The 24,503-nt window shown below is 47.4% G+C and overlaps 10 protein-coding genes across 10 annotated transcripts; 5 read left to right on the top strand and 5 right to left on the bottom strand.

Annotated features, from left to right (window-relative positions):
* Positions 1-1,568: 1,568 nt before the first annotated feature.
* On the bottom strand, positions 1,569-3,600 carry F5891DRAFT_1196524 (major facilitator superfamily domain-containing protein; the record flags this gene model as incomplete). Its single annotated transcript, XM_041368310.1, has 9 exons — positions 1,569-1,941; positions 1,996-2,214; positions 2,273-2,422; positions 2,479-2,629; positions 2,680-2,883; positions 2,940-3,053; positions 3,106-3,213; positions 3,263-3,293; positions 3,355-3,600. The coding sequence occupies 9 exons, from the start codon at positions 3,598-3,600 to the stop codon at positions 1,569-1,571; spliced, it is 1,596 nt and encodes a 531-aa protein (XP_041218963.1).
* Positions 3,485-4,337, top strand: F5891DRAFT_1067028 (uncharacterized protein; the record flags this gene model as incomplete). The annotated part of the gene is made up of 4 exons (XM_041363136.1): positions 3,485-3,655; positions 3,710-3,858; positions 3,911-4,094; positions 4,164-4,337. Coding segments are annotated over exons 2-4 (293 nt in total), but the record flags the coding sequence as incomplete, so codon positions are not given.
* A 397-nt stretch (positions 4,338-4,734) lies between these two features.
* Positions 4,735-5,528, bottom strand: F5891DRAFT_47146 (uncharacterized protein). Its single transcript, XM_041371937.1, has 3 exons — positions 5,324-5,528; positions 5,008-5,265; positions 4,735-4,953 (listed from the first exon to the last, which is right to left on the bottom strand). The coding sequence occupies exons 2-3, from the start codon at positions 5,169-5,171 to the stop codon at positions 4,773-4,775; spliced, it is 345 nt and encodes a 114-aa protein (XP_041218961.1). The 5' UTR covers positions 5,172-5,265; positions 5,324-5,528; the 3' UTR covers positions 4,735-4,772.
* A 686-nt stretch (positions 5,529-6,214) lies between these two features.
* F5891DRAFT_1067024 (cytochrome b5-like heme/steroid binding domain-containing protein) lies at positions 6,215-7,325 on the top strand. The gene is made up of 5 exons (XM_041363135.1): positions 6,215-6,615; positions 6,671-6,739; positions 6,793-6,853; positions 6,910-6,923; positions 6,977-7,325. Exons 1-5 carry the CDS (start codon positions 6,324-6,326, stop codon positions 7,042-7,044), a joined length of 504 nt encoding a protein of 167 aa, XP_041218960.1. The 5' UTR covers positions 6,215-6,323; the 3' UTR covers positions 7,045-7,325.
* F5891DRAFT_1207680 (Sld5-domain-containing protein) lies at positions 7,322-8,828 on the top strand (the record flags this gene model as incomplete). The annotated part of the gene is made up of 6 exons (XM_041369075.1): positions 7,322-7,591; positions 7,651-7,785; positions 7,838-7,920; positions 7,972-8,075; positions 8,128-8,200; positions 8,250-8,828. 6 exons carry the CDS (start codon positions 7,322-7,324, stop codon positions 8,344-8,346), a joined length of 762 nt encoding a protein of 253 aa, XP_041218959.1. The 3' UTR covers positions 8,347-8,828.
* Positions 8,053-9,392, bottom strand: F5891DRAFT_1067018 (histone-fold-containing protein). The gene is made up of 4 exons (XM_041363134.1): positions 9,190-9,392; positions 9,058-9,130; positions 8,885-8,978; positions 8,053-8,832 (listed from the first exon to the last, which is right to left on the bottom strand). The coding sequence occupies exons 1-4, from the start codon at positions 9,223-9,225 to the stop codon at positions 8,469-8,471; spliced, it is 567 nt and encodes a 188-aa protein (XP_041218958.1). The 5' UTR covers positions 9,226-9,392; the 3' UTR covers positions 8,053-8,468.
* A 76-nt stretch (positions 9,393-9,468) lies between these two features.
* Positions 9,469-11,227, bottom strand: F5891DRAFT_1067016 (uncharacterized protein). Its single transcript, XM_041363133.1, has 6 exons — positions 10,612-11,227; positions 10,479-10,554; positions 10,291-10,388; positions 10,203-10,227; positions 9,936-10,152; positions 9,469-9,881 (listed from the first exon to the last, which is right to left on the bottom strand). Exons 1-6 carry the CDS (start codon positions 11,059-11,061, stop codon positions 9,854-9,856), a joined length of 894 nt encoding a protein of 297 aa, XP_041218957.1. The 5' UTR covers positions 11,062-11,227; the 3' UTR covers positions 9,469-9,853.
* A 2,434-nt stretch (positions 11,228-13,661) lies between these two features.
* Positions 13,662-14,473, top strand: F5891DRAFT_1067012 (uncharacterized protein). The gene is made up of 3 exons (XM_041363132.1): positions 13,662-13,759; positions 13,818-14,111; positions 14,155-14,473. The coding sequence occupies exons 2-3, from the start codon at positions 13,978-13,980 to the stop codon at positions 14,324-14,326; spliced, it is 306 nt and encodes a 101-aa protein (XP_041218956.1). The 5' UTR covers positions 13,662-13,759; positions 13,818-13,977; the 3' UTR covers positions 14,327-14,473.
* Positions 14,474-14,795: 322 nt separating this feature from the next.
* F5891DRAFT_1067008 (DNA-directed RNA polymerase) lies at positions 14,796-16,356 on the top strand. The gene is made up of 6 exons (XM_041363131.1): positions 14,796-14,970; positions 15,031-15,138; positions 15,193-15,322; positions 15,376-15,681; positions 15,739-15,981; positions 16,032-16,356. The coding sequence occupies exons 1-6, from the start codon at positions 14,836-14,838 to the stop codon at positions 16,184-16,186; spliced, it is 1,077 nt and encodes a 358-aa protein (XP_041218955.1). The 5' UTR covers positions 14,796-14,835; the 3' UTR covers positions 16,187-16,356.
* A 401-nt stretch (positions 16,357-16,757) lies between these two features.
* F5891DRAFT_1166430 (uncharacterized protein) lies at positions 16,758-24,193 on the bottom strand. Its single transcript, XM_041365427.1, has 16 exons — positions 23,865-24,193; positions 21,959-23,811; positions 21,715-21,903; positions 21,329-21,661; positions 21,241-21,273; positions 21,096-21,181; positions 19,514-21,044; positions 18,816-19,459; positions 18,204-18,727; positions 18,101-18,180; positions 17,722-18,045; positions 17,556-17,699; positions 17,381-17,509; positions 17,106-17,331; positions 16,982-17,052; positions 16,758-16,935 (listed from the first exon to the last, which is right to left on the bottom strand). The coding sequence occupies exons 1-16, from the start codon at positions 24,076-24,078 to the stop codon at positions 16,900-16,902; spliced, it is 6,417 nt and encodes a 2,138-aa protein (XP_041218954.1). The 5' UTR covers positions 24,079-24,193; the 3' UTR covers positions 16,758-16,899.
* Positions 24,194-24,503: the final 310 nt, after the last annotated feature.

Raw genomic sequence — 24,503 nt, 5'->3', positions numbered from 1 at the left:
TTATGGCCATCCATAGTAACATGAGTCGATGTGACTTGGAGCAACTCACCTCCTTATCTGTAGAGTAGAAATAATTTTCAATTATACTATGGATAGACATTAAGATTGTGCCGCTGCACCCGCCGGACACCCGCTCGAACCTGCGTGACAATACTGTCACGTGTGACAACGTGCGTTTTCCATCTTCTACCTAGTCAGTACACCACATGAACTAACAATGCTTTTATTTTTGTTTAGCCGGGAACGCTGCAGCCATGAGGACGGTCTTCTCGGAACCCAAGGCGTTTTCAAGTATATACTATTGACGTCTACGATCTAGTACCATATCGGTGAGGGAACCCGGCCGCCGCCACGAGTTTACGAAGTTGGAGAACTCCTAGTCATAACATATTCACAACTCCTCGTCACTGGCCATGGTGCAACTGCCACCGCCACCGACCATGGTCCGACTTTAATTGATTGGCCTCATGCACGACGAACCTGTCGACGTATTGCGTGAGTGTTTTAGATCCAAATGTCATACTCCAGTGCAAACGCCTTGTACCGACCGTGTCAACAGCTCATAGCCTATCCGGACGATCGAAATTTGTTCTGCAGGATTTATATTCTGGATTACCTCCTTCTGTGCATTACTACAACGTTAAGTAAATTGTTGCTGTGAGTCCGAGTCGGCCGCCACATAGTTTGACAATATAATTTCAGGTCACATTACTCAACGACTACCTTATTCACGCCGGCTATTTACAAGAAACTGTGGATGCATCAGCAAGAGCGAAGGGAAGTACAATTGCACCGATCACGCATCACTAGAGCGCTATAGTTGCGCTGTTTAATGCATCGATATGACACGAACCTGTGATCGTCTTTTGGTGTTATTAGAATAGAAGAGTCGGTACGCACCCCTCCCTTCGTTTACTAATCCATCTCTTCTCGTGCTTGCTAATACATCAGCCCCCTCCAGGTCGACGCACTGTGATGCATGATGCATCTCACCCGCCCTCGCTTTCTCCCGCCCACCTAACTGTTATTCAAACGATGCAACAAATTTAAGCGGCACATTCTGATACCATCTTCTCGCTACATATGTATTGGATGTGTGTCTACCTTATAACAAAGGTTCATGTATCCAAATGCATGTCTTGCTGAGTGACAAGTAAATGGTGGTCAAACGTGTCCACCAGTATCCAGATGTTAGCCCAGCTGGTCTTGAAGAACTCGGTAAGTATTCGATGTAAGAAGCTTAACGTTTGGCATATGCTATTTGTCCCTTGCCGTTGTCTCCATCCATGTCCTGTAATGTGTTTTCCAGGCCCCGCTCGCCCCAGCGCTAGGAAATGGGCATCCATCAAATTATATATTTGCAATACAGTCCACTGATATTCCCATGGCCAGATGGTTAACGGGTACATTATATACAAAATACAGTATGAAGTCTACCCTGCCCCAAATGATGAAATCAAAAACACATCTACTCTGCAAGTCGACATAGTAACGAACGAGAAAGTAGTAAAAAGAAATACATTATCAATGGAGATGGTTGTCTGAAGTAACAGTCATCAAGAAAGAACCTACACCGGCAGATACGCTAGGTCAGCTTTTTCGATCATGGTCACGTTCGTATCGTTAAGCTTTTCGTCAGAGTCCGTGCTCCGTCGAGCAGGATTTCCGGGGTCGCCGTGTTCTGGTTGGGGTGCGTGGTCCGCACTCCGGTCATAGAATATCAACAGTGAAATGAATTGGATAGAGACAATCGTAAAGAGGAACCAAAATGTCGCGGCTCGTCCTTGATACTCATGTGAGCCCCCATGGATGGCCTCCACGGATGTCTCTATCGAGCTGACACCAGCGAGGCCAATTGCTGATCCAAATTCCAGAGCACCGTTAAAGATGGCACCAACTGTGCCTGTCATGGACGAAGGTGCGGCTTGAAAAATGGCAATACTGTAATTACAGCAATCAAAACGTGTTCATAAAACTACGATAATTTAAACTTACTTTGTGTGCGAAAATATCAGCATGATCCCTGCGCTACCTAGAGAAAAAGCTGGGAATATGTATGGCCAATAGTACTCAGGTTTTCCCCCGCCAAGCGCCAGCAATACGGTCGCAACCATGCAAAAAGACATGCCTGTCAGAATAATCCATTTCGGACTGATGATCCGAGAGAGCGATCCGGTGAAACTCGCAAGGAAGGCTGCGATGCCGATCGGGAGCCTGGTAAGTTGAAACAATCTGAATGACGAGAAACATAGAGTGACAGTGAAGACCTTACATGTGTATAGCCGATGATATTGGCGACCACTCAAATACGTTTTGCCACAGGGTCATAAAGACCATGAATACTGTGTTCCACCAAAGGAATGGCAAGAGCGAGACGGCAAAAAGAATCGAGAAATTGGGGTAAAACCATGTCCGGGGTGGTCTGGTACAAGATCAGTCAATGATCGGTGGTAGGTGTAAGCATCCCTGATAGCATACATTGCAGCTGTGTCCACAGGTATACGTGTTTCCAAATAGAAAAACCCGATCACCATCATGATTGATATGATCAACGTGACAAGCACTTCTGCAGATGCCCAGCCATCAGTGGAGCCGGATGTCACAGCGAAGATGAACAAAATCAAGGCAACTGCCGGAGCTCGTGAGGAATGCAAAGCGGAGCATACTGAAAATTCATACCAGTTAGGATGGTCACGCCGAGTAAGTCCAGACTTTTCCATTTTGCTGCTCCAGGCTCAAGATTGTCTTTGGTGTTCGAAATTTCTGGCGGTATGATGAAAGCACACGCCAGAGCCGCTGGCACAGCCACGACGGCTATAAACCAGAACACCCAATGGTAAGATGTCCATTGGACAAACATTGCACCAATCATGAAACCGAGGGCTATAGAACGGAACCATGAAGTTAGTCGTGGATGATCAGGTAGGGGAAATTCTCACAGTTAGCGATGCAACCGCAGCCTCCAAATATCCCTATTGCGCGAGCTTGTTCAAGCGGCTCGGGAAATACTTTGACCAGGAGTGCCAGGGCAGAGGGAATTGTCATCGAAGAAGCTGAGAAGCGATCTTTGTCAGCCAAACCCATCAGACCGGCGGAAATGTTTACCTATTCCACTCAACGCTCTGAGAACGATGATCGGAATGGTGTCATTAACAAATCCGGCGCACAGCGAGATGACACCAAGACCAGATACACCCCCAACGAACGCAATTTCTGTGAGCCCGTCAATGTCACTATCTGAAAAGTACAGCATAGTACTAACTTGGGTTGTACACGTCGCTAATGCGGCCGCTCTGAGCAATACGTTCAAGTTGAAGTGTAAAATCAGAATCAATTGGATGGATGGACACGCACAATAAGTAGAAAAGATGCAAAGGTCAACTGGTATGCACTCAGGGTCCAGGTGTATTGACTTTCAGTCATACCCATGGATGCCTCGAGTGCAGGGATTGCGGAGAGAAAAGCTGCGTTATTGACGGTATCTAAGAACTGAGCAAAACAGAACATAAACAGTAAGATTAGTCTGCGCGTAAGAGAAAGTTTTTTGGGTTCATGATGAACTGGCGTTTCAGCCGTGGAGATAGGCTGGAGTGGCGGCATTGCGCCTGAAAATTATAAACAAGATACTACGGTTTGTCAGTTCAGGAGCGACCGGCTGATGAAGGGGAGGTTGGAAACCTTCTTTGTCAAGATGGATGAATGACTTCACATTATAAGAGGCATCTTCATGCACATGACCAACGCGGGTCAGACGCATCACACGTCTCAACACCAGCGAGGATCTCGATTATGTGCAGAGCTTTTAGATGGATCATCACCATCGCATTCCTCCGAGGGTTTGTGAAAGCATCATGGTTCCTTGGAGTAAGATTCGACTCAATGAACTTAGTTGAAATCTTTCACTGTTGACCTGGTTATCCGTACCCCCGTTCCACGCTTCCCGCATAAGAACAATGTGTCACGCGCGGTGAATGATAAGGAAGGAAGGTGGTTGTATTGTGCAATGCACAAAGGGTTACGATCTGATCTAGACTGTCCGAACAGATGGCTAGGCCAGCAAGTGTGCTCAATAGCAGTGTCAACACAGCGCGGATCTGTCGAAGCATGATATTCCGGTCAGGTCCAATCTCTTTTGATGAAAACGACCATCTACGACCACTTACTCTATGATATCGGTGAGATCCACATATGCAATGGATCTGATTAGCCTAGTAGTCAATGCGAGAATAATATGTAGTGCTGAGAGGGCAGAATTGCCACTTCCGTTATCAATCCGTTATCCCCTGTAGTTTGGTATTCTCCCGGATTTTGCCAGCACATCTGCCGGGCAGAACCGGTTTGGCAGAACCCTAGTAGAATATTAATGGCGCAACAGTTTGTCCTCGAACGGTGACAAGTGTGTTAGAAATATTTGACAAGTTTGTTAAATTCCTGGCTAGTAACTTATAAATACGTCCTATGAGCAAAATTCCTCAATAATGCTTTTATTTCTGTTCAGTCGAGAATGTTGTAGCCACGAGGACAGTCTTCTTCTCGGGGTCCAAGGAAGCTCCTGTACCCTTTTCCAGGGTACAGGTCTAGGAAAAATAAATGTCCGTCGATTCGGTCATGGCAGTTCCACTATCCGACAACCTTTTTGGACCATAGAGGTTTGTCAAGCTCACCATCTTTTCGTTGTGTTCTCTTGTTGTCTTTGAATTGTTCTCCGTTAACGTGTAAAATACTCGCCTGTTCGGAAGACCCATACCACAAACCAGCGGAAGCATTCGCGATTAGGAGGGTCTCATCCAGGGCATGAGCCTGCGAGTAATCCAACTGGTAGACTCAGAAGATGAATATAAGGACCTGCAGAGGTGCCAAGGAAAGCAACGTGGTGTGATGTGTACTACCAACGCAGGCGCAGTACACATAGTCACAGTGCCCTTGTGCGATGGCGGATCTAAATTAAACAATCTGAGCAATCTTGAAGTTATCTATCGGTGGACCAGCTCGGGCAGACTTGTTTACCTCGTTGCCTGCATGGTTGCGGAAGACGTATAACGTGCGCTCCAAGAGTCCGGTTCTTGTGCACGACTACGGATACACTTCTTTTGAGAGCATCCACAGTCCACCCTGACCGGCAACGTGTCGGTATTCGAGCAAACAAGTAGACTGAAAGCAAGACATTTCATGCAATAGAGGAGTCGATCGCGCCGAGTTCTAGACTCAAGGATTCCTTCGAAGCGCAGGATAGGTAAACAAGGAACAATTCATAGTGTGACAAGCCTCAAAGTTGTCTAGTTAGTCTCTTTTCTTTTCTTCGCAAGTCCTCGGCTGTTCATACCTACTTGATGCTTGTGTTCACTCATTGGAGCTGCGCAATTGCGCCCATCCTACGATTCCATAGAACTACGTGACCGCACGATCTATCGTGTGCTTGTCCCGGCGGATAGACAGCTGCGAACATGGATTTTATCAGTCCGCGACTGTATCTCGAAGCTAAGACCAATATTCGTGCAGTGTGCTGCTGAAATAAGTGAGGATAAGGTTCAAAAATTAGTGCGGAAACCGTTCCATTCGGGATACTATAACCGAAGAAAATGACGAGAACGATAAGAGCGGCTGTTGTCTTTAGAAGTTGAGAAGCACGACGGACAACGAAGTGTTGTATTGGGATTTCAGATCAACGGAGACTTTGGGAGATACGACCATAACGCGCCAAGACATCATAGAATGGTGCCTCAGAGGGCAACAAGGAAGAGACCATCTCTTATAGGCTAGTATCAGCTCAACAAAACTTGCAAATTTATGTTCGATACCTGAAACTGCAAGAACACGAAGCTCAAGCTTCCCCCTAGCTCACAGCTCGCTTGTCTAGATCCACAAAGCCCATAAGGGATCACGGGAAAGATGACAACAGAAAGGGGTGGGTGACAAGGGCGGTCATAGCGAGAGGAGAACAGTGAGGTAGCCGCTTTCCCCTGACTTCTAGTTTGGTATGCCTCCTAGCTGCTGCTTGGCTGTTGGTGTCTTTGCTGTCTGGGTGATTATAGGCGGTAGTGTCTGAGGCTCCTGCCCATCCGCGTCGATTCTGTAACCATAAGGACGGCCTTCTCGGGACCCAAGCATTAAAAAAAGTATATATACTATTGGTCTTGGACGCTGAACCGGAATGGGAACTTTGGGGCTGCATGTTGCCATGAATTTATGAGGCCAATATTAATTAGAGAAGCCACGTCACCGTCCGTAGTGACTTCAAGCGCCGAGCGGGTTCGTCCGCAAGCTGTCGCCGCACTATGTAAGTTATTGCATTGAACCACCACCGACGTCGGCGTAACATCGTTATGGCGTACACTCTTGACTTCAGTACCCCCGTCAATTCAGCTCTGCTCATTTACATTCTCTTCTCCGTGCAGAAGATCATTTTCCCTTCCACATCCACACCTAAAGCAATCCCAACCGAATTCAAGCATGGTTACTCATGGATGCCCAAGGAACACCCTCCCACTGTGTTGTTCAAGACATATACCCCGAAGACACTGGAACCATTCGACGGCAAGAGCGGAGGTAGAATTTTACTCGCCATCAACGGTATCGTGTTCGACGTAACCGCGGGGAGGAACTTTTATGGGCCAGGTACATCTGCTTGCCCCGTCAATTCATTGAATCAGGACTGAGGCACACTGTATAGATGGCATGTATGGTAATTTTGCAGGTCGTGACGCATCTCGTGGCATGGCCAAGCAGTCCTTCGATTTGGGTGGGTGAACTATTGGACACTCCTTACACGACACCTAATTTATATGCCGTCAGATATGCTAACGGCGATTGACCAACCTCTTGACAAGCTTCAGGATCTCCGACCAGACGAAATGTAAGGGCTTATTTGCTTCCATATTTGCATTGCTTATAGCATTACCGATTACTTAGCGAGAACATGAAAGGTGAGGTTGAATTAGTTGCTTAAATAGCGCCAATTACTCATAGCGAGACACAGGATGGATTGACCACTTCTCAAATAAATATATCATTTGCGGAAAGCTTGTTGATAATGATGCTGCGTGATTGAACTCTGCATCATGTCGTGGGTATCTCTTGCGTTGAATCCGTTTAAACTGGATCATGTACTTGCAGCGTCGACGAGTCCATGCCATTTCCTGCTTTTGTATTGTACATGTACATATCTATGTACTATAGTGTCGAAGTTGTTTATGTTATACATGTATGGATTTTGATAACGACATTACCGAAACGCGATCGGGTGATGACTGCGTTAACGCCGTTTATTGATCGCGAACGACGCACAACTCTTGCAGAACCAAGATCCCATAACACCTGATTCATGGACGTCGACGATGATGACTTTTTCACGAACCTCGACCGACCGGGCCGTGCTGCTAACAATAACACCTTTCAGGAGCGACTTCGACGAGCCTCACGAGACGACGACGGTGCAGAAATACCAGATGCACCTCCCTTCATGTTCGAGGAAGAAGAAGAAACGCCACTACAGCAACTCATAAGACATTGGATGAACGAGCGGCACTCGCCTGATATTCTCCCAAATGAAGGAGAGTTATTGGCAGGACTGCTTGACCACATCAGGAGTCAGGTTGGTGAGCCATGTCGTGACCTTGGAATGACCAGCAGACAAATCTAACTCTGACGCAGTCTGAGACTGTGCAGCTCCTTCGCACAGACCCCTCATCCTCTGAGGAGGAGCACTTTCGCATCGTGCTCGTTCAGACGGAGGTAGAACGAGTCAAATTCATAGTGAGGTCATACCTCCGTACCCGTCTATTCAAGGTCATTTCCTCCTTTCCACTCCCTTTTTAAGATACTACATCATGTATTACAGATCGAGAAGTTTGCTCGGTATATCATGACCAACCCTCAAGTCCAGCAGCAACTCTCAGAAAGTGAAGTCGAGCACGCGCGTCGGTATGTTGTGGCCCTCTTACGAAGTAACATGGTGGTTGACCATGTCCCCAGGTTTGCCCGTTTGACTGATCAACATTTCTACCATTCGGTTCTGCAGAGTTTGCCAGAGACCCAGCAGACCCTTGATGATCAACCTCCTTTTGTACCTTCTATGGGTATGGACGTCAACGTTTCACCGAGAAGAGTGGTACTCACAATAGCATCTAGTTACTGAACCAGATAAGGGTCGTGCAGTCTTTGTACTTGCTCGACAGGACTGTCCACCAGTGCGGCTGCCAGAGTATGTTGCTGAATATTGACCGACGTCGATTTCTCTAATCAGACTACAGTGGGACCGCATTAGATATGCGGAAAGGACATATATCTTTGACCCCGTATTCGGTGGTGGAGCAATTGGTTGCTCGAGGGGAGGCAGAACTTGTGTAGGTCCTAGATTATGCTGTACAGTACAACTGGTCAGATATGATGGACGAAGGGATATGGGATATGATGAGAATGATAAATATCACAAAGCTGTTACAGCGCACACTTCACACCGAACACCTTTGTCACCGCGGTACGTATGGCATGTCATCCTCGCCATCATCACTCCGTCGGTGCCGGGGACGAGACGATGACTCTTCACGGGCATCATCATCGTCTTCCATTCGAGGATCTCCTTCCTCAGACTTTACTTCTCCCATCGTCTCTTCTGGCACACCCTCCATGTCAACATCCTCTTTCTTTTTCCGCCGCCTCTTTGGGCCATCCCCAGATGCCACCCCGTTTTTCTTCGCTTTGCTCCTCTTTCGCTTCGCGTTTTCTGCTGCCTCAGCTTGTAGGTCGATGGTACCGCCCGCCGAAGGGTCGGGTACAGATTCAACTATTTCCTTTAAGAAATCCAACATCTCTGTTGTTTCGATCGCATGCTTTCTGTGTATATGTATTCACGACAAGATCGCGGTCAAGGTAGCAATAAACGCACAAGTGATAAGCTTCAACCTTCTTTGCCCCCCGTTCAACCGTGACTTTAGCCGCCTCCTCCACAATCATAGCCAGGAACAATTCCAATGCTTTCGCTATCGGGCGTCAAACATTGGTATCAGAAGTAGAGACACGTTCATGAGATAAGGGATAAATCGGTGTACGAAGACATACAAATGACCACTGGCGTAGCTTGCGCAACCTTCCCGACTTCCTCATCTTTCTGCATAATCTTCTTGATTCGTGCCTGTCCTCCAACATATGAGCTACGACTCGGTAATTAAACGCTTTGTCGCAGAAACTCACAACGGGGAACTTTGTTTGTTTGTTCTTAGTCTTCATCTCGACGAACTATGGAAATGCTGCTCATTGTTCTCCGCACCCCCAACTCTACCAGAAGAGGATCACGTGCACAGAGGGCAGTATCACGTGTGCTCAACGCGCCACGAAGTCACAATCGTGATGTACTTAGACTTGGTGAAGTCCGTCTATCGACGGCTTGCCGGCCGACCAGTCTAACTTGAATACGATTCGGGTAATGGAAATCACAGCTGTCACATGCTCCGGTAAGCACAGCATTAGTTCTTTGTTCACATGGTAGGATCCGATAAAAATAAGGCATCACTCTCCACATGTTAAGCAGACAATGACTCGTGTATCAATTAGGAAAAGTGGTTGCCCCTTTAACGGCGCTTGTGGTCCCTCGCTCCTTCGAGAAAACCAAATATTGTTTACATCACAAAGGCAGTGGTCTAGCATCATCCAAACTTTGAGAAATCGTATACCGGAACAATTGGTGTATTATCGAACAAGTGATAACTTACAATCGTATCGTATCTAGAAGAATGTAGTATGTATCATGAGAGAACCGCTAAAGTGAAGTGATAATCACTCGGAGATTGGTATTGGACAAAATGATTGGTGGGAGACCTCGTAGAATGTGTGTTATAGGAACCTAGAACAATTGTATTCACACTGGCGGGGAAAGTTTTCGCTGCCTAGAGCGGATCGTCAGCCATAGCCCGAGTAACGCAAACACAACATGACCCTACCCATCAGCATTTCCGAGAAGTTCTTCAAACCTTTTTCTAAGATGGTCTAACTGAGCATCCAGCTCAGGTGTCCCATACTCGTGCCCCTTGTCCATATCAAAAGCTGAACAGTCTCTCAAGAAATGATCCAGGTCCTTAACACGAGTTATGGATAGTTCTGGTTCATTTGATCCCCGTGTACGAGCGAGATAGGAAGCGACTAATGTAGTCATGCCGCCTGAAGTGTATTGATTTTTGGGATCTGATTTGGAAGACCGTAATACACACCAAGAATAGATATGCCAATCGAAACCTAGTAGTTCAATGACCTCAGGGTCAGTTTGGCATCAACCCTGATGGAGTTCTTTGAACTAACCTGTTTACCCGTTAAAGATGCCGAAATACCGGTAGTGAGTGCCCCAAGGGCTACTTGCAACCCTATCGCAATGTTCAATGCAAGGCCTGTAACTCGTGCTTCATAGAAGGGAATATTGTCAGAAAACAAGGAGACATTCAAGCCAGAATACCGAACTGAAAAGGTGTTATTTAACCTTTTCGACTAACCTTTTGCGGCGTATCGCTCCCTCTCAATCTTCGCATTAGCAATGGTTGGGGCGAGCCGAAATCCGATCGTGTGCCGCTGTGAGGTCGGGATCAGAATTAATGGCCCCGGTACAAAAATGCTAGCAACACAAACATGAGGTTTATCTTCAATTTCGGGCACTATCCAGCCTATGCCCGATCCAGTGGGACGAACATGGCCCGTAGCTGAGCGACGCGACGGTCCACGCTTGATATGTCCGTCCCTCAGGCCATTTCTTGCAACCGGAGGAGGTTGAGAAATGTCAAATTCTGGATAACGACCATAAGCCGGTGTCCGTCCTGGTGATTGTCCCTCTGAACTGCCAATGAGGGGCTTCTCAGACGCCACAAAATCCTGACTCTGCGGACGATCTCCCTCTGACTCCGAACTACCAAGGGGGGGCTTCTCAGTGGCCGCCAATTGACTGTGCGGACTAACTGCTCTGTCTACACGTTCAGGTTCCACGGACGGTGAGGGATTTTGGACTTCGGGTTGAGAAGGGTGTGCCTGAGACTGGGAGGACTGTCCAGTGGGGATGGGAGGGAAGTCATGATCGGGATCCATGGTGCTTCCACGACGCGGACGCGGATGTCAGGAGGTCGGGTGACCTCGTCCAAAGCCTGCTCATCAGACACCAGTTGGAAAGCTTTATACCGAGAATTGAGTAAAGTTGAACCGAGAACCCACGCCTCATCCTTGCAGTTACCAAAACCATCGTCCGTTCGAAAAGTCTTTAATTTAATTCCGCGTATTGTTGTAATGGCTGTTCGGTACGGCCGCTATCGTGTCTATTGAAACAAGGCACGGTAGTAGTAGTACGGTGCAGTCCGGCTAATATCGTTGCCAGGGACCGAATTCAGAGATCTTGAAGTGCCACAGCTTGAACTTGAAGGCGCCAGATAATGCTTGAGTTATACTTAGCGATTCACCCAGCAAGGTTCGGCAAGGTGTACTATGATGTGATGGCTCCTTTGGACTTCTGAATCGATTGTGCGACTTGGTACGTGCACAGATGGGCCCTATGGAACATTACTGTGGCGCCTCGGAAGTATCTGTCTGTTATCGTCATCATCATGTCTGACCCTGTAGAAGAAAGCTCCACTGATTCGTAATCGGCAAAAGACCTCAAACTTTCAAACTTTACATAAATGCGGCGCTGATCAACCAATATTAGTTAAAAGCATCAGCCGTCTTGCCGGCACACCTTTATAGCCTTGTCGCGAGACATCCATATGTACCACAAACTCAAATGTGAGCAGCCGAATACAATTGGGTTACTGATGGGCCGTGAACATGTGACATGGCCTCCTATCACGCCACGAGTGCCAAGCACACAAATAGCTGACTTTGTCTTTGATGGTATGTTAGTAATCACAGCGTGTTGTATGATCTGCTGAGTCTGTCGAGATCCTGGTTGATACAACGTACGATGTACTACCTCAGCTGTTCGCATTTGTTGAAGTCTGAACATTCCGCTGGAACACCTGATTGACGAACCTTAATTTTTTCCAGCCTCGAATTCTCGTAACGCATCCGCCATTTGACGCTATTAGGCGCTCCGATGACATTCTATTTTGGTCTGTTATTTCCGGGCACTGGAGCACACCCGGACACAGGAGTGCTTTACGCCCATCAGTCGGGCTAGACTCAAAAAAACGCATACTGCCAGTGTGGCTCTTCACCAAATACCACTAGCAGCTGATGCGGCGGCCCAGCTCAGGTCCGCGGGTACATGTGACTGTCCTCGCTAGAAGACGAGCCTTTCGCTCCGATACCGTGGCGCGACTCCGGTATGTACACAGGTTGCTCCGATCATGGCAGCGGCATCCTGAGCCTCGTATGAAAAAGCTCAGTGACTATCACGGTGGTCTTCCGAGTCGGAACTTGAATTGGTCTCCCTTATTTGATTCTCCCGTCCTAATGGCTCCTGATCGTTTGGCAACAGTGCAGCATAAATATGGCAGATCAAATTTTCTGTGCATGCAGAGGGCACTAGCAGGCTCACATCGACTCACAGAATCATGTCGGAAGGCAGGTATGAAGCCCCAAACCTCCGCTAGAAGGTTCCGAAAATCCACGCGATGGCAGAAATCATTACGAAAACTCGAATCATGCATGTACGTTGAAGAGAACCTGGTTGCGGGTGAGCTTTTTGTTTGATAATAAAAGGGCTATACCTAGCATGATCTAGTTCTAGTGCACAGAATCAAGGAACCCAGGTCATACTGTTCCATTCGTGCATGATATAACTAGCATTGTAGCCATGCATGTTTTTACTGTTGCGAGCCTTTAGTTATATGATCACAGACAAAACATACATGATATATGCATGCTATGCATGACCTGGTGCGCCGTGCCATGCTTGTGCCACGTAGTAGTGCATTACATAATTTCAATAAGCGCGTGTCGCTCATTCAATGAATCCATTGATATCACATCGGGGTGAACGATATTTAAAAGAGGTTTATATGTTGTACAAAATGTGAAGACAATATTTAATATTTAAACTAACATAAAGATGGGTGCATGACTTCAAATTTTGGTGGTGTTTTGTGTGTAATCCAAAATATCAAATATTCACAACCATATTCCCACAGACAATATGTCAACAAACATAAGAAATATAGTCAGATTTTTCATGTCTGCTTCAACTTAAAGTTCAATTTCCATGTAAAACTTTGGAGAAAACTTGAAGTTTTACAGATGACATGACATTAAAACTCGATTTAAATGTCAAGCTTTGGCAAAACTTCAAGTTTTCTCCAAAGTTTTATGTAAGAATCAAACTTTAAATTGAAGCAGACATGGAAAATCTGATTATATTTATTATATTTGTTGACATATTGTCTGTTACCTTGCGAAGCAAGGTCAGGTTCACATGGATCATTTTATGTGATTTCCAAATAATAGTAAATACAGTGACGCCATACAACGTGATACGATGATGCGAACTTATCACCTACCTCCGATTTCCCTTCCAATACTTGTCGTTTTCTGAATAACAAAGTAATAACTTAGACCGTGCAACTCCCTCGTGCCCAGAGCTCCGCCCACAGGGCGAAGCTAGCGCGCTTCCCTTCCAATATTCGTCGTTTTCGGACAACTCCCTTTTTTGTTAATATGTTGGTAATAATGTGATGAATAAATAAAAATTAATCCTATAATTTTACACCGCGCCCCTAAACATCGTATTTACTATCTATCTATCGAAACACCATGCAACCTAGCGTATTTGAACTGCTAAGTACCTCAGACAATCAATGTGCTTTCATTTTCAGTGAGTATAGACTGAGAATTACTGATATCGTTCTGGATCCCAGAGAGCCAAAGATTGGGAGCAACGCTGTGGAAGCAAAGAGAGCATTCTTGCGTTATCCCCCTGCATTTGTTATCATTCACCTCGACTTCTGCGATTTACCGCCATTGCACGGACTTCTGCCTCAGCACATACCAGTGTTACCTTGCGAAATTAAATTTTCCATGGGCACAGGTCCTTCTACAAGAATCACGCGGCGTCAACTCCCTGTAACACCAGCTTACGCATTTACCGACTTTAAAGCACAAGGACAGACGATTGATCATGTTTTAGTGGACATCAATTGGAAGAACGACATGTTTTCGCCTATCTCCCTTCAATGCATACGTCGCACTATCCAGAAGTCACGGCCGAGAATGCATACGTCTTCTCAGAGACTTCGACAATGATCTATTCCTTCAACATCCAAACGAAGACCTTCAGATAGAAGATAACAGGATTGAGCGACTCGCGGAGGAAACGAAAAAGCGTTTCTCAAGGACAGACAGTCTGACAGAAAACAAGGTACCATAGTGCAGTACACTGAAAGAAACAATGTAGTAGTAGCTATATAGTGATGTCAGAAGAAATCCTGGGACGAAGCCAGACTAAACGAGCACGATAGAGCTAGAAAAAGACGGAATGTGAGCAAGGTCCACGTCGGCAACGCCGACCCCTAGTGGGAATATGGTTGTGAATATTTGATATTTTGGATGACACACAAAACACCACCAAAATTTGAAGTCGTGCACCCATCTTTATGTTAGTTTAAATATCAAATATTGTTTTCACATTTTGTACAACATATAAACCTCTTTTAAATATCGTTCACCCCGATGTGTATGACAGGAGGATGGCCTGGATGCCTAGGATGTTTGGTGATACACTCAGCGTCCGCTGTTGGTACCGCAAAAATTACCGAATTTAGTATATCCCTAGGGTGTGGGAAATTCCAAAAGAAGGGGGAGGGGTCTGTGAGGGGTCTTGTTAAACGGTGCTGTACATTTTCTCCCGAGCGGGTACCTCTTGCATTTACTAAAAGTATGCCAGTAACCACATATGACCCCAGAAAACACGTCGGGGTTCACGCAGAACGTGTTTCCAATGTTTCCAGCACTAACTTTCCTGGACACTACCCAAATGAGGACCACTCATGGGACCTCGAGAGATTCAGGAAGGTGCGTCTCGGCCCTAAAGCTCGATCTGTATTCGATTGATCCATGGTCGTGCAAGGATAGGGACTAACCGTCAAAATAGAAAGATTATCGAACCGTACCATTGAATTTGACCTTGTAGGCGTGGATGCATCCATCGCAAATGCTTTCAGGAGAATACTGATTGCCGAGGCAAGTCTGAATTAGGTTTGCAGTCGCGGCGTGATCATGTCTGACATACTCTAGGTTCCGACGATCTGTGTCGAAAGAGTTTACGTTTGGGATAACACATCTGTTGTCGTCGATGAAGTGCTTGCGCAGCGGATAGGCCTCGTGCCTCTAAACATCGATCCGGCCCTCATGGATATGAAACAAAGCTAGTTTTAAAAATTTCCATGGATGTTTCTTTCATGCTAACGTCTTTGACAGGTGCAAATGATCAGGCTACTGACCGCAATACACTCGTGTTTCGATTACAAGTTGCCTGCGAGCGTCGGAAGAACGCGCCAAAAGATACCACAGACCAAAGCAAGCTGTATATCAACCATGAAGTCCTGTCCTCACATTTGAAATGGATTCCACAAGGAGAGCAAGAGATCGTTATGGCAGACAATCCCCCCGCACCTACGAATTTAAACATCGTGCTGACGAAACTACGACCTGGGCAAGAAATTGACATGGAGCTACATGCTGTCAAGGGAGTAGGGAAAGATCATGCGAAATTCTGTCCAGTTGGTGAGTTGCCACTTTGGAGCAGCAGCAGCAGCCGCATGTCTAACCTCCAAGTAATAGCGACGGCGTCATACCGTCTACTACCATTGGTGATTTTGAACCCAGAAAAGCCTGTACCTCCAGAGCTTGTAGAAAAATTTCAAAAATGCTTCTCGGCGGGTGTCATTCGAATAGATCCTCGAACGAAAGCTGTCAGCGTGGACAGTAAGAAAACGCGAAACGAGACGATGAGCAGAGAAGTATACAGACATCCAGAGTTTGAAGGATGCGTTCAACTTGCTCGAGTTCGAGATCATTTCTTATGTATGTGTCCTCTCCTTGTCACGCGCGTTTCGACTGATATCCCTGCATAGTTAACATAGAGTCTGAAGGATTTTATCCCCCACAACGTCTACTCCCAGAAGCAATTGCTGTCATGCGAGCCAAGATTGCTACTATCAAGCGTGCTACGGAAACGCTACTAAATAATGGTGATGGCCTAGGTGACGTTGAGATGGCAGGTGCTTAGCTACGTATAGCAGCGCTGGGAAGCGCCAGTCCCCGACTTCAATTTCGGAGTTCAAGAAATGACGATGGATTGGTAGCAAACAGTCTATCGATATACAACAAACAATCGAGTATACGTATGTACATCACACACTTCGCAAATCAAACGCAGCACTACAAATTTCACAACAGTATTCGAGTCAGGCTAATCATCATCAGGTTCCAGCTCCATGTCAAAGATGTCATGGCTCTCCGTCAACATCTTCGAGTTCTTAGCAGGTGACTGACCTCCGAGCTTATCAGTAGCCTTCCTTTTGCCTTTTGGATCATGGAGAGCTTTCTTCGTGTAGGCTGCACATAGCAGCAACTGCATACGCTGCAAGATAAGTTGATATATGCAGGACCCATTAGCGTCGCGACTGTTGGATAGTACATCTTTCGGTGGCCTGCTGGTAACAACTGTCAGAGAAAGCTGGAGGAAATAAAGAAAATATGCAGTTTTATGACTTCAACCCTATCAAGCCTCTCGATAATTCTTGAAACGTTTGAATACATCAGTGCACACATACAGCAGACTCAAAATGTGCCTGAGTGAAAGTCAAAGGGTACCACATTGGGTATCAATTGAAAGTTTAATTGTCTACGACAAGTTGCCCAGCTCCATGTGGATATCAACACATAGTTTATCCCGGGATACCATCCTTAATATCGCAGATTGTGGATGATACAACATTCTCAGCCCATCACACTAGCAAGAAGAGCCATCCGAACCTAAAGCGATGTCAGAACGAGCGTGTCAAAGGGGAAGATGACTGACGAAAAGTCCGTAACGCATTTGACGGAAGTAAGCGGCGCGTCGGAAGTCGAAATCGACTTCAGGATCGATTTCTATGAACGTAGATGCTTAGCTCGAGGATTACGAATAACACCGAGGATCTCACCATTTACTCTAGGCAACGGGTGCATTACAATCATGTCTTCTTTGGCCCGAGAAAGAAGGGCGTGATCAATCCGATAAGAGTCTTTGACCGCTTGCCACTCCGATTCACTCTTGAACCTCTCTCGTTGCACTCTGGTCACGTAGAGAACGTCTGTATCAGGTAAGACCTCCTCGAGCGATTCCAGTTGCTGTAAAAATATACCCGCCTTCCGCACAGTAGCGACCACCTTTGCGGGCATCGCAAGCGACGGAGGCGCGACGAAAGTTCAGACGGACTGAGTAGTGGCAGAGTAGAGTGACCAGGCTATGAACCGTGCGCCCATTCTTGAGATCTCCTATGATGGTGATTGTTTTGCCATTGACAGTCCCCAGCTCGGATCGAATGGTATAAATATCGAGAAGAGCCTATGATGCGTTAGAAATCGGACTGCTCCAAACTTTGAGCCCTTACCTGACTAGGATGCTCTCCTATGCCATCGCCAGCATTCAAAACAGGCACAGGGGAATATTTAGCGGCGAGCTGGGCACTGCCGATATCGGGGTGCCGAATCACAATAGCATCGGCATAAGACCCTACTGTGCGAACGGTATCCGCCTAGCGTCTCTCCTTTCTTCACTGATGAAGTGTCTACGTTGACTTGAATCACTTCGCCTCCACAGCGTTTCATGGCCGCATCGAAAGAAGTACTTGTACGGGTGGACGGTTCGTAGAAAAGGGTACAAAGAACTTTGCCCTTCAAGATGTCTAGTGTCCCATTGCGCTCGACCTGAAGTTGCATTTCATGAGCCAAGGAGAAGAGATCATACATGTCGCGTTGGGTGAATTGCTTCACAGAAAGTATATGACGACGATGGAATGCCGGATGACGACCGTGAGCAACAACCGACGGTATATTGATGCCTGAACCGGCAGGACCGCTAGCAGACGGTGCCAAAGCCGTCTGAAGAGGAAGGACAGAGCCATCAGGCGCCCTAGGCAGCAGAGGGCCCAGAAACAAGCTGTGGTTTCGCTGGAGGCACGCCTGCGTGTCGTTCTCCAGCGGCATGCACAATCGTCGCACTGGACACATCTTTCCCTAGAGGTAAAACAGAAGTTCACCATCAAGGAATAAGGTTTTGCCATGCACAACTACTCTGTGCAGTGACCCGGTGACGGAACTCTTGTGCAAAGGAGACCAACACGTGCTGTGATTCTGATGCTGAGCCCGCCGTCCTAGAACAACTTCCACGTGAGTTGTCGTTTGTTCAGGAAGACCGAAGATACGAATCGGATTATCGTGCAGGCGCACACGAATATCCTCAACAGTGAGTCGACCACTAGTGACAGCGGTAAGCAACAAGGGTAGCGTTTCCTCCGCTCCGGACCATGCAGAAGCTGACTCTTGAAGTTCTGTCGCAAGCTGATGAGGAAGCATTCCAACTGAGAATGCATCGATGACACCAAGGTTCTTCCACAGTGCCTCCTGATCCTGGCCCGATGGCAACGAGGTGGGTTGGGAATATTGTTCCCGTGTGAAGAACAAGGCGAAGACTGACACATCACAAGTGACCTTGAGATGTTTTTCCTTGCTAAGCGAGATGAGAAGCAAATCATCTTTGTTCCTGACGTCGGTGATATGAACGCTGCGGTTATGAAGAGACGCCAGTAGGAGCTACTGATGCAAGGTTCGAGCCACGGGCATCAGTCACGATTGTCTTGTTTTGGGGCCACGAAGCGAAGTAGGCAGCGACAGTGGAAATTTGAGGAGATGCGAAGTTCCCGTGGAATGAAATATACAACGACTTCACGTCCGCTCTGACTTCCTCGCCAAGAGCTTGGACATTACTATCTTTCCCAGCAATGCTGAGGGCGTAGTTACAGCGTGCGCTCCCTGCAGCTGTGGCATGAACCTGCTCGAGTAAAGAGACATCGGTGATGGCGCTGTCAAGACCGACTGGTAGAACGAGTGAAGTAGTGAAGCCTGAACTAATAGAAGCTCGAGTGGCTTGCTCGAATTCATCGGCTCCCGCCGAAGTGAGGCGGGGTAGAAACGCGGAAATGTTAACAAGCCCGGGGAACGCATGCGTTAGATATGAGGATTTGGAATCGATACTTGATACATCCAATGGAAGCTTGCGAACAAGTGCCTCTGCAAGCAGTTTCGCATTTTTGACGTTCGTTATGAGCGGAATTGCAAAATCAACTGCCATGCGACGCGTGCGGTATCCCTTACTGGCGTAGCTTGCGGGGCGACGATAGTTGTTTTTTGATGGGAGGTTGATATACATGTCGATCAAATTGTTGGCCAAGTGCTGTGTGAGCGAATATTCGGACTTCTGTCTGTCATTGCTATCTTCCGGAAGGCTTTCCAGGTACTATGCAAGATATGATAGAACTTTAGGAACACTCTGAAGCTTGATCGAACTCACTTTACAAGGAACGTTATGTTCGGTTAAGAAGTCAGCCGTACCGGATGTTGCGAAAATGTTGTATCCGGCAGCGTGGAGCTTCTGCACCGAGGGCAGAATTTCCAATTTCTCCCGATAGCTTCCAATAGAAAACAAGATGTTCTTCTTGGGCGGCACGATACCGGTGGAGATTAAAGCCTTTAGATACGCCTCGTACTTATCACGCCCAAAGCAAGCGACTTCTCCGGTAGACGCCATTTCCACACCAAGTACAGGGTCTGCTCCAGAGAGCCGACTGAAGCTAAACTGAGGGACTTTGACTCCAACATAGTCTGGAGGAAGACCAGGATCCGGGTAGCTCTCTACCGGCAATCCAAGCATAACCTTGGTGGCCATCTCAATAGCATCAATGCCGGTGACTTTGGAAACGAAGGGGAAAGACCGCGCCGCTCGTAGATTGCATTCGATCACCTTGATCTCGTTGTTCTTAGCTATGAACTGGATGTTGAAGGGTCCAGTCACATTGAGGGCGTTTCCGATCTTGGCAGTGGCTTCCTCAATTTGACGAACGGTAGCGGGATCAAGATCTTGTGGTGGGTGGATGAGAGTGGCGTCACCAGAGTGTACACCAGCATTTTCAACGTGCTCTGAGATAAAATGCATGACCATCTGACCATCCTTTGCTACAGCATCCATCTCTATCTCCTTCGCTTGCTCGATATACTTCGTGATGACGACGGGGTGTTCGCGAGAGACAGCGGTTGCTTGTGTCAAATAGTTGGCCAAGTCGTCACCAGTTGAAACGACATTCATAGCAGCCCCTGAAAGGACGTAGGAAGGACGGACGAGGACAGGGTACCCCACTGAGTCGCAAAAGGCGAGAGCCTCCTGGAAACTAGTCAACTCCTTCCAACGAGGCTGGTCAACGCCGATCTCATCGAGCAACCTAGAGAATTTGAAGCGATTCTCCGCGGTGTCGATCATCTCGGGGGAAGTCCCATAGATTTTCACGTTCTGACGATAGAGTGGAAGGGCAATATTGTTCGGGGTCTGGCCACCCATCGACAAGATGACGCCGCGCGCGCGCTCTGTGTCATAGATATCAAGAATGGTCTCCAAGCTGATATTCTCGAAGTAAAGGCGATCAGCTTCGTCGTAATCAGTGCTGACTGTTTCTGGGTTGTAGTTGACCATGATTGTCGGGAGGCCTTGTTCACGAAGCGTCCTGATAGCCCTGACCGCGCACCAATCGAATTCGACTGAGGAGCCGATGCGGTAGACACCCGAGCCAATGACGACGACACCACGATCATTAAACTCGACGTCGTGTTCTATAGCGTTATACGTAGTGTAGAGGTAATTCGTCACTGCGGGGAACTCGGCTGCGACGGTGTCTATTTGCTTGACAAATGGGGAAATACCAATTTCCTGGCGAAGCCTTCGGACAGCTAACTCCGTTGAACCCAAACAACTGGCTAACAGGCGATCCGAGAAGCCAAGCTGCTTCGCTTGTAGGATGATTCTGTTACTGACAGAAGTAATGGATTGCTCTCTGTTGGACATTCGTTAGAAAAACATCGAAGATTAAGGGAAGTCTACACACGACAAGCGCTTCTCCATGCGATGAATGTGTTGAAGTTTCGTTAGAAACCATTTGTCAATGTTGGTCATCTGCCAATCTTGTCGACGCTATAACCCCGATGGAATGCATTTGAGATGGCGAATATCCGCTTGTCAGTGGGATTGACCAACTCCTCGTCAATGTCATCCACAAAGTTATTCTTGTGAAATAGGAAATTTAATCCCACTGAAATGACGGTGGCTTCTCTTACATACCTTCGCAAATCCAAGGAACTGATCGTCGATCGCCCGTATCGCCTTCTGGATGGTCTCTTCGAAAGTTCTGCCGATGCTCATGACTTCACCGACGCTCTTCATGCTACTGCTAAGGAGCCGGCTGACCCGGTTGAATTTCTTGAGATCCCAACGTGGTATCTTGACGACAACATAGTCTAAGCTTGGCTCAAAGCAAGCACTAGTTACTTTCGTCACGGAGTTCTTGATTTCGTTCAACGGGACACCTAGACCGAGCTTAGCGGCAATAAACGCAAGGGGATAACCTGTAGCTTTTGAAGCCAGCGCTGACGATCGCGACAGACGTGCATTGACCTATTTCAATGTTAGTACAACGTATGTCATGTCGGTCAAGATGTTAAACCAACCTCAATGATGCAGTACTCTTTCGAGGTCGGATTCAGAGCGTACTGAATATTGCACTCGCCAACAACACCAAGATGGCGAATGACGTTGATCGCGGTTGTTCGGAGCATGTTGTAGTCGGAGTCGGACAGCGTTTGGGAGGGAGCGACCACGATGGAGTCTCCAGTGTGTATACCAAGGGGATCAAAATTCTACCACAACACCATGAGATCATGCGTGTGCGGTTCAGCGAAAAGCCACGCTTACCTCCATATTACAAACAGTGATGCAATTGTCGCGGCAATCGCGGACAACCTCGTACTCGATCTCTTTCCAACCTTTCATGCTCTTTTCCACGAGCACCTGAGGGCTAGTCGCAAATGCCTTGCTACACAGAGCGCGAAGCTGGGCTTCATCCTGCGCGAAGCCAGATCCCAAACCACCCAGAGCGTATGCAGCACGAATAATGACCGGGAAGCCGATCTCACGCGCTGCGGCAGCTGCTTCATCTGGAGTGGTGGCTGTGGCAGACTGAGCACAACGCTCCCCAATGTCTTCCATCGCTTGGGCGAATAATTGCCTATCCTCTGTCGTGATAATAGTCTCGATGGGGGTACCAAGAACCTGTACTCCCAGAGCCGCAAACTCATCTTTGAGTTTGATGCCGACATTAAGGGCAGTCTGTCCACCAAACGTCACGTAAATACCATCCGGTTTCTCGTACTTGATGATTTTGCGCACGAAATCAGGTGTCACCGGAAGGAAATATACCTTGTCTGCGAGACCCTTGGAGGTGGCAATGGTGGCAATGTTAGGGTTGACGAGAATGGTGTAAATGCCTTCCTCCTTTAGCGCCTTGATGGCCTGCGAGCCTGAGTAATCGAACTCGCCTGCCTGCCCGATGGATAATCCACCGGAGCCAAGGATGAGAACCTTTTGGACATTGGCGCGAGGAAACATCTGATCATTGTCTTCCTTACGCCTGCCCGGAAACGATATGGGCACCAGGGTGTTCGCGTTGATACAATCCACGATGATCCGGATGAAGTCATCAAAAAGAAACTCCGTGTCACGAGGGCCAGGAGTAGATTCCGGATGGAATTGTACGGAGAAAAATGGTTTGTCTTCACAATAGATGCCTTCATTACTACCGTCATTGGCGTTGCGGAAAAGCTCTTTCCATCCCCGAGGGAGCGTGTTTGTGTCGACTTGGAAACCATGGTTTTGAGACGTTATGTAGCACCTTCCGGACAGCGCGTGAGTGCATGGGATGTTATGTCCACGGTTGCCGTATTTCATTTTTGAGGTTGTAGCTCCCGCGGCGAGAGCAAGCAATTGGTGCCCAAGGCAGATACCGAAGATTGGGCGGTCGCCTTTCTCCATTGCCTGAGCAATTCGCTTGACGGTGGACATGATTGTCACAGGATCACCTGGACCATTTGATATAAACAATCCGTCATATGGCTCGGCTTCGTTGATGAAGTCATAATCCCAAGGAACAACCTTGAGCTCCACTCCACGCTCAGTGAAGCATCGAATCTGATTATACTTCATGCCAACATCCACAGCGAGAACGCGAAGGACACGTCCGTTTGGGTGAAAATGGGGTCGACCTGTAGGTTTAAAAAGTCGGGGAGTGGATATTGATACTGCAGCGACGAGATTATCGGAGTTGGGATCATGCCATGGGATATCGATGTAGTCTTCCGAAGGTGGCGGCGAGGATGAACGTGAGACCGAGCGTGACTCCGGAATAATAAACTGCAAGCGGCGGGGAGGGGCATCTGACTTTCGCGCCAACACTCTGGCTAACATGGAACCTTTCTCCCGTATTTTCTTGGTGAGGGCGCGTGTGTCCACACCACAAATGGCAGGAATCTTGTTTTCTTTCAACCAAGCTCCAAGCGAAGAATTTGCCAAGAAATGGCTATAGTCCTCGGTATATGAGCCAACTACGAGAGCAGCAATATGGATGCGGGATGACTCGAAATCGGAAGGGAGATCAAAGTCGTTTTTGGGGCGTTCGGGCACGCCATAATTTCCAATTAATGGATAGGTGAGAACGAGGATCTGGCCCTCGTATGAAGGATCGGTCAAGGATTCTGTGTACCCAACCATGCCTGAAATACAATAGATCAATAACATAACATTAGATGATGAAAATAAACCCCACCGGTCTGAAAGACGCATTCGCCTGCAACACTTTTTTCTTCCGCCCCGAAGCTGATACCTCTGAACGCAGAGCCATCGTTGAGTTCCAAGACGGCCTCGTTAGAAGAACACATATCATCATCGTCATTCAATGGAGAGAACGTAACCGGAGGAGCTGGAAAGCCAGGATTGCTCTGAGAGCGAGCGAAAACGGGTCGAACGCCGTCTTCAGGCATCCTATAAAAAAGTGAACTAGATGTAGACAGTAAATGAGTGATGGAATTGGGAGACGAGAGAACTAAGTGATCTCTTCTTTTCTCTTCACCCAAAGACTTTTAAAGGGTGTTTCGGTGAAGAGAGAAGAAGAGAAGAAAAAGATTGCGATATGTTGCTCGATCATCAAAAGTTTGAATCCGAAACCCATATATGGCAGGCGACCCAAATTCGACCAATCCCAGTGCCAGGGCACAGCCAGTGGGCGCCAGCAGGCTGAGCACAGCTTAGTCTCAGAGCTCTCGTGTTCCAACCGTGATAGAGATCGGTGGCACATATGGGGTGGAGTGTAAACCCGCCTTACCATAAACGATCATGAAGGTGGGTTCTTTTTTCATAGTTCGGGTATTTGATCATTGGAAACAGAATCAGTATTTGGCGTTTGCGA

Source organism: Suillus fuscotomentosus, assembly GCF_016647785.1.
Source record: "Suillus fuscotomentosus strain FC203 chromosome Unknown F5891scaffold_101, whole genome shotgun sequence".
Taxonomy (NCBI): Eukaryota; Fungi; Basidiomycota; class Agaricomycetes; order Boletales; family Suillaceae; genus Suillus; species Suillus fuscotomentosus.
This window is presented reverse-complemented; position numbering and strand designations above follow the sequence as displayed.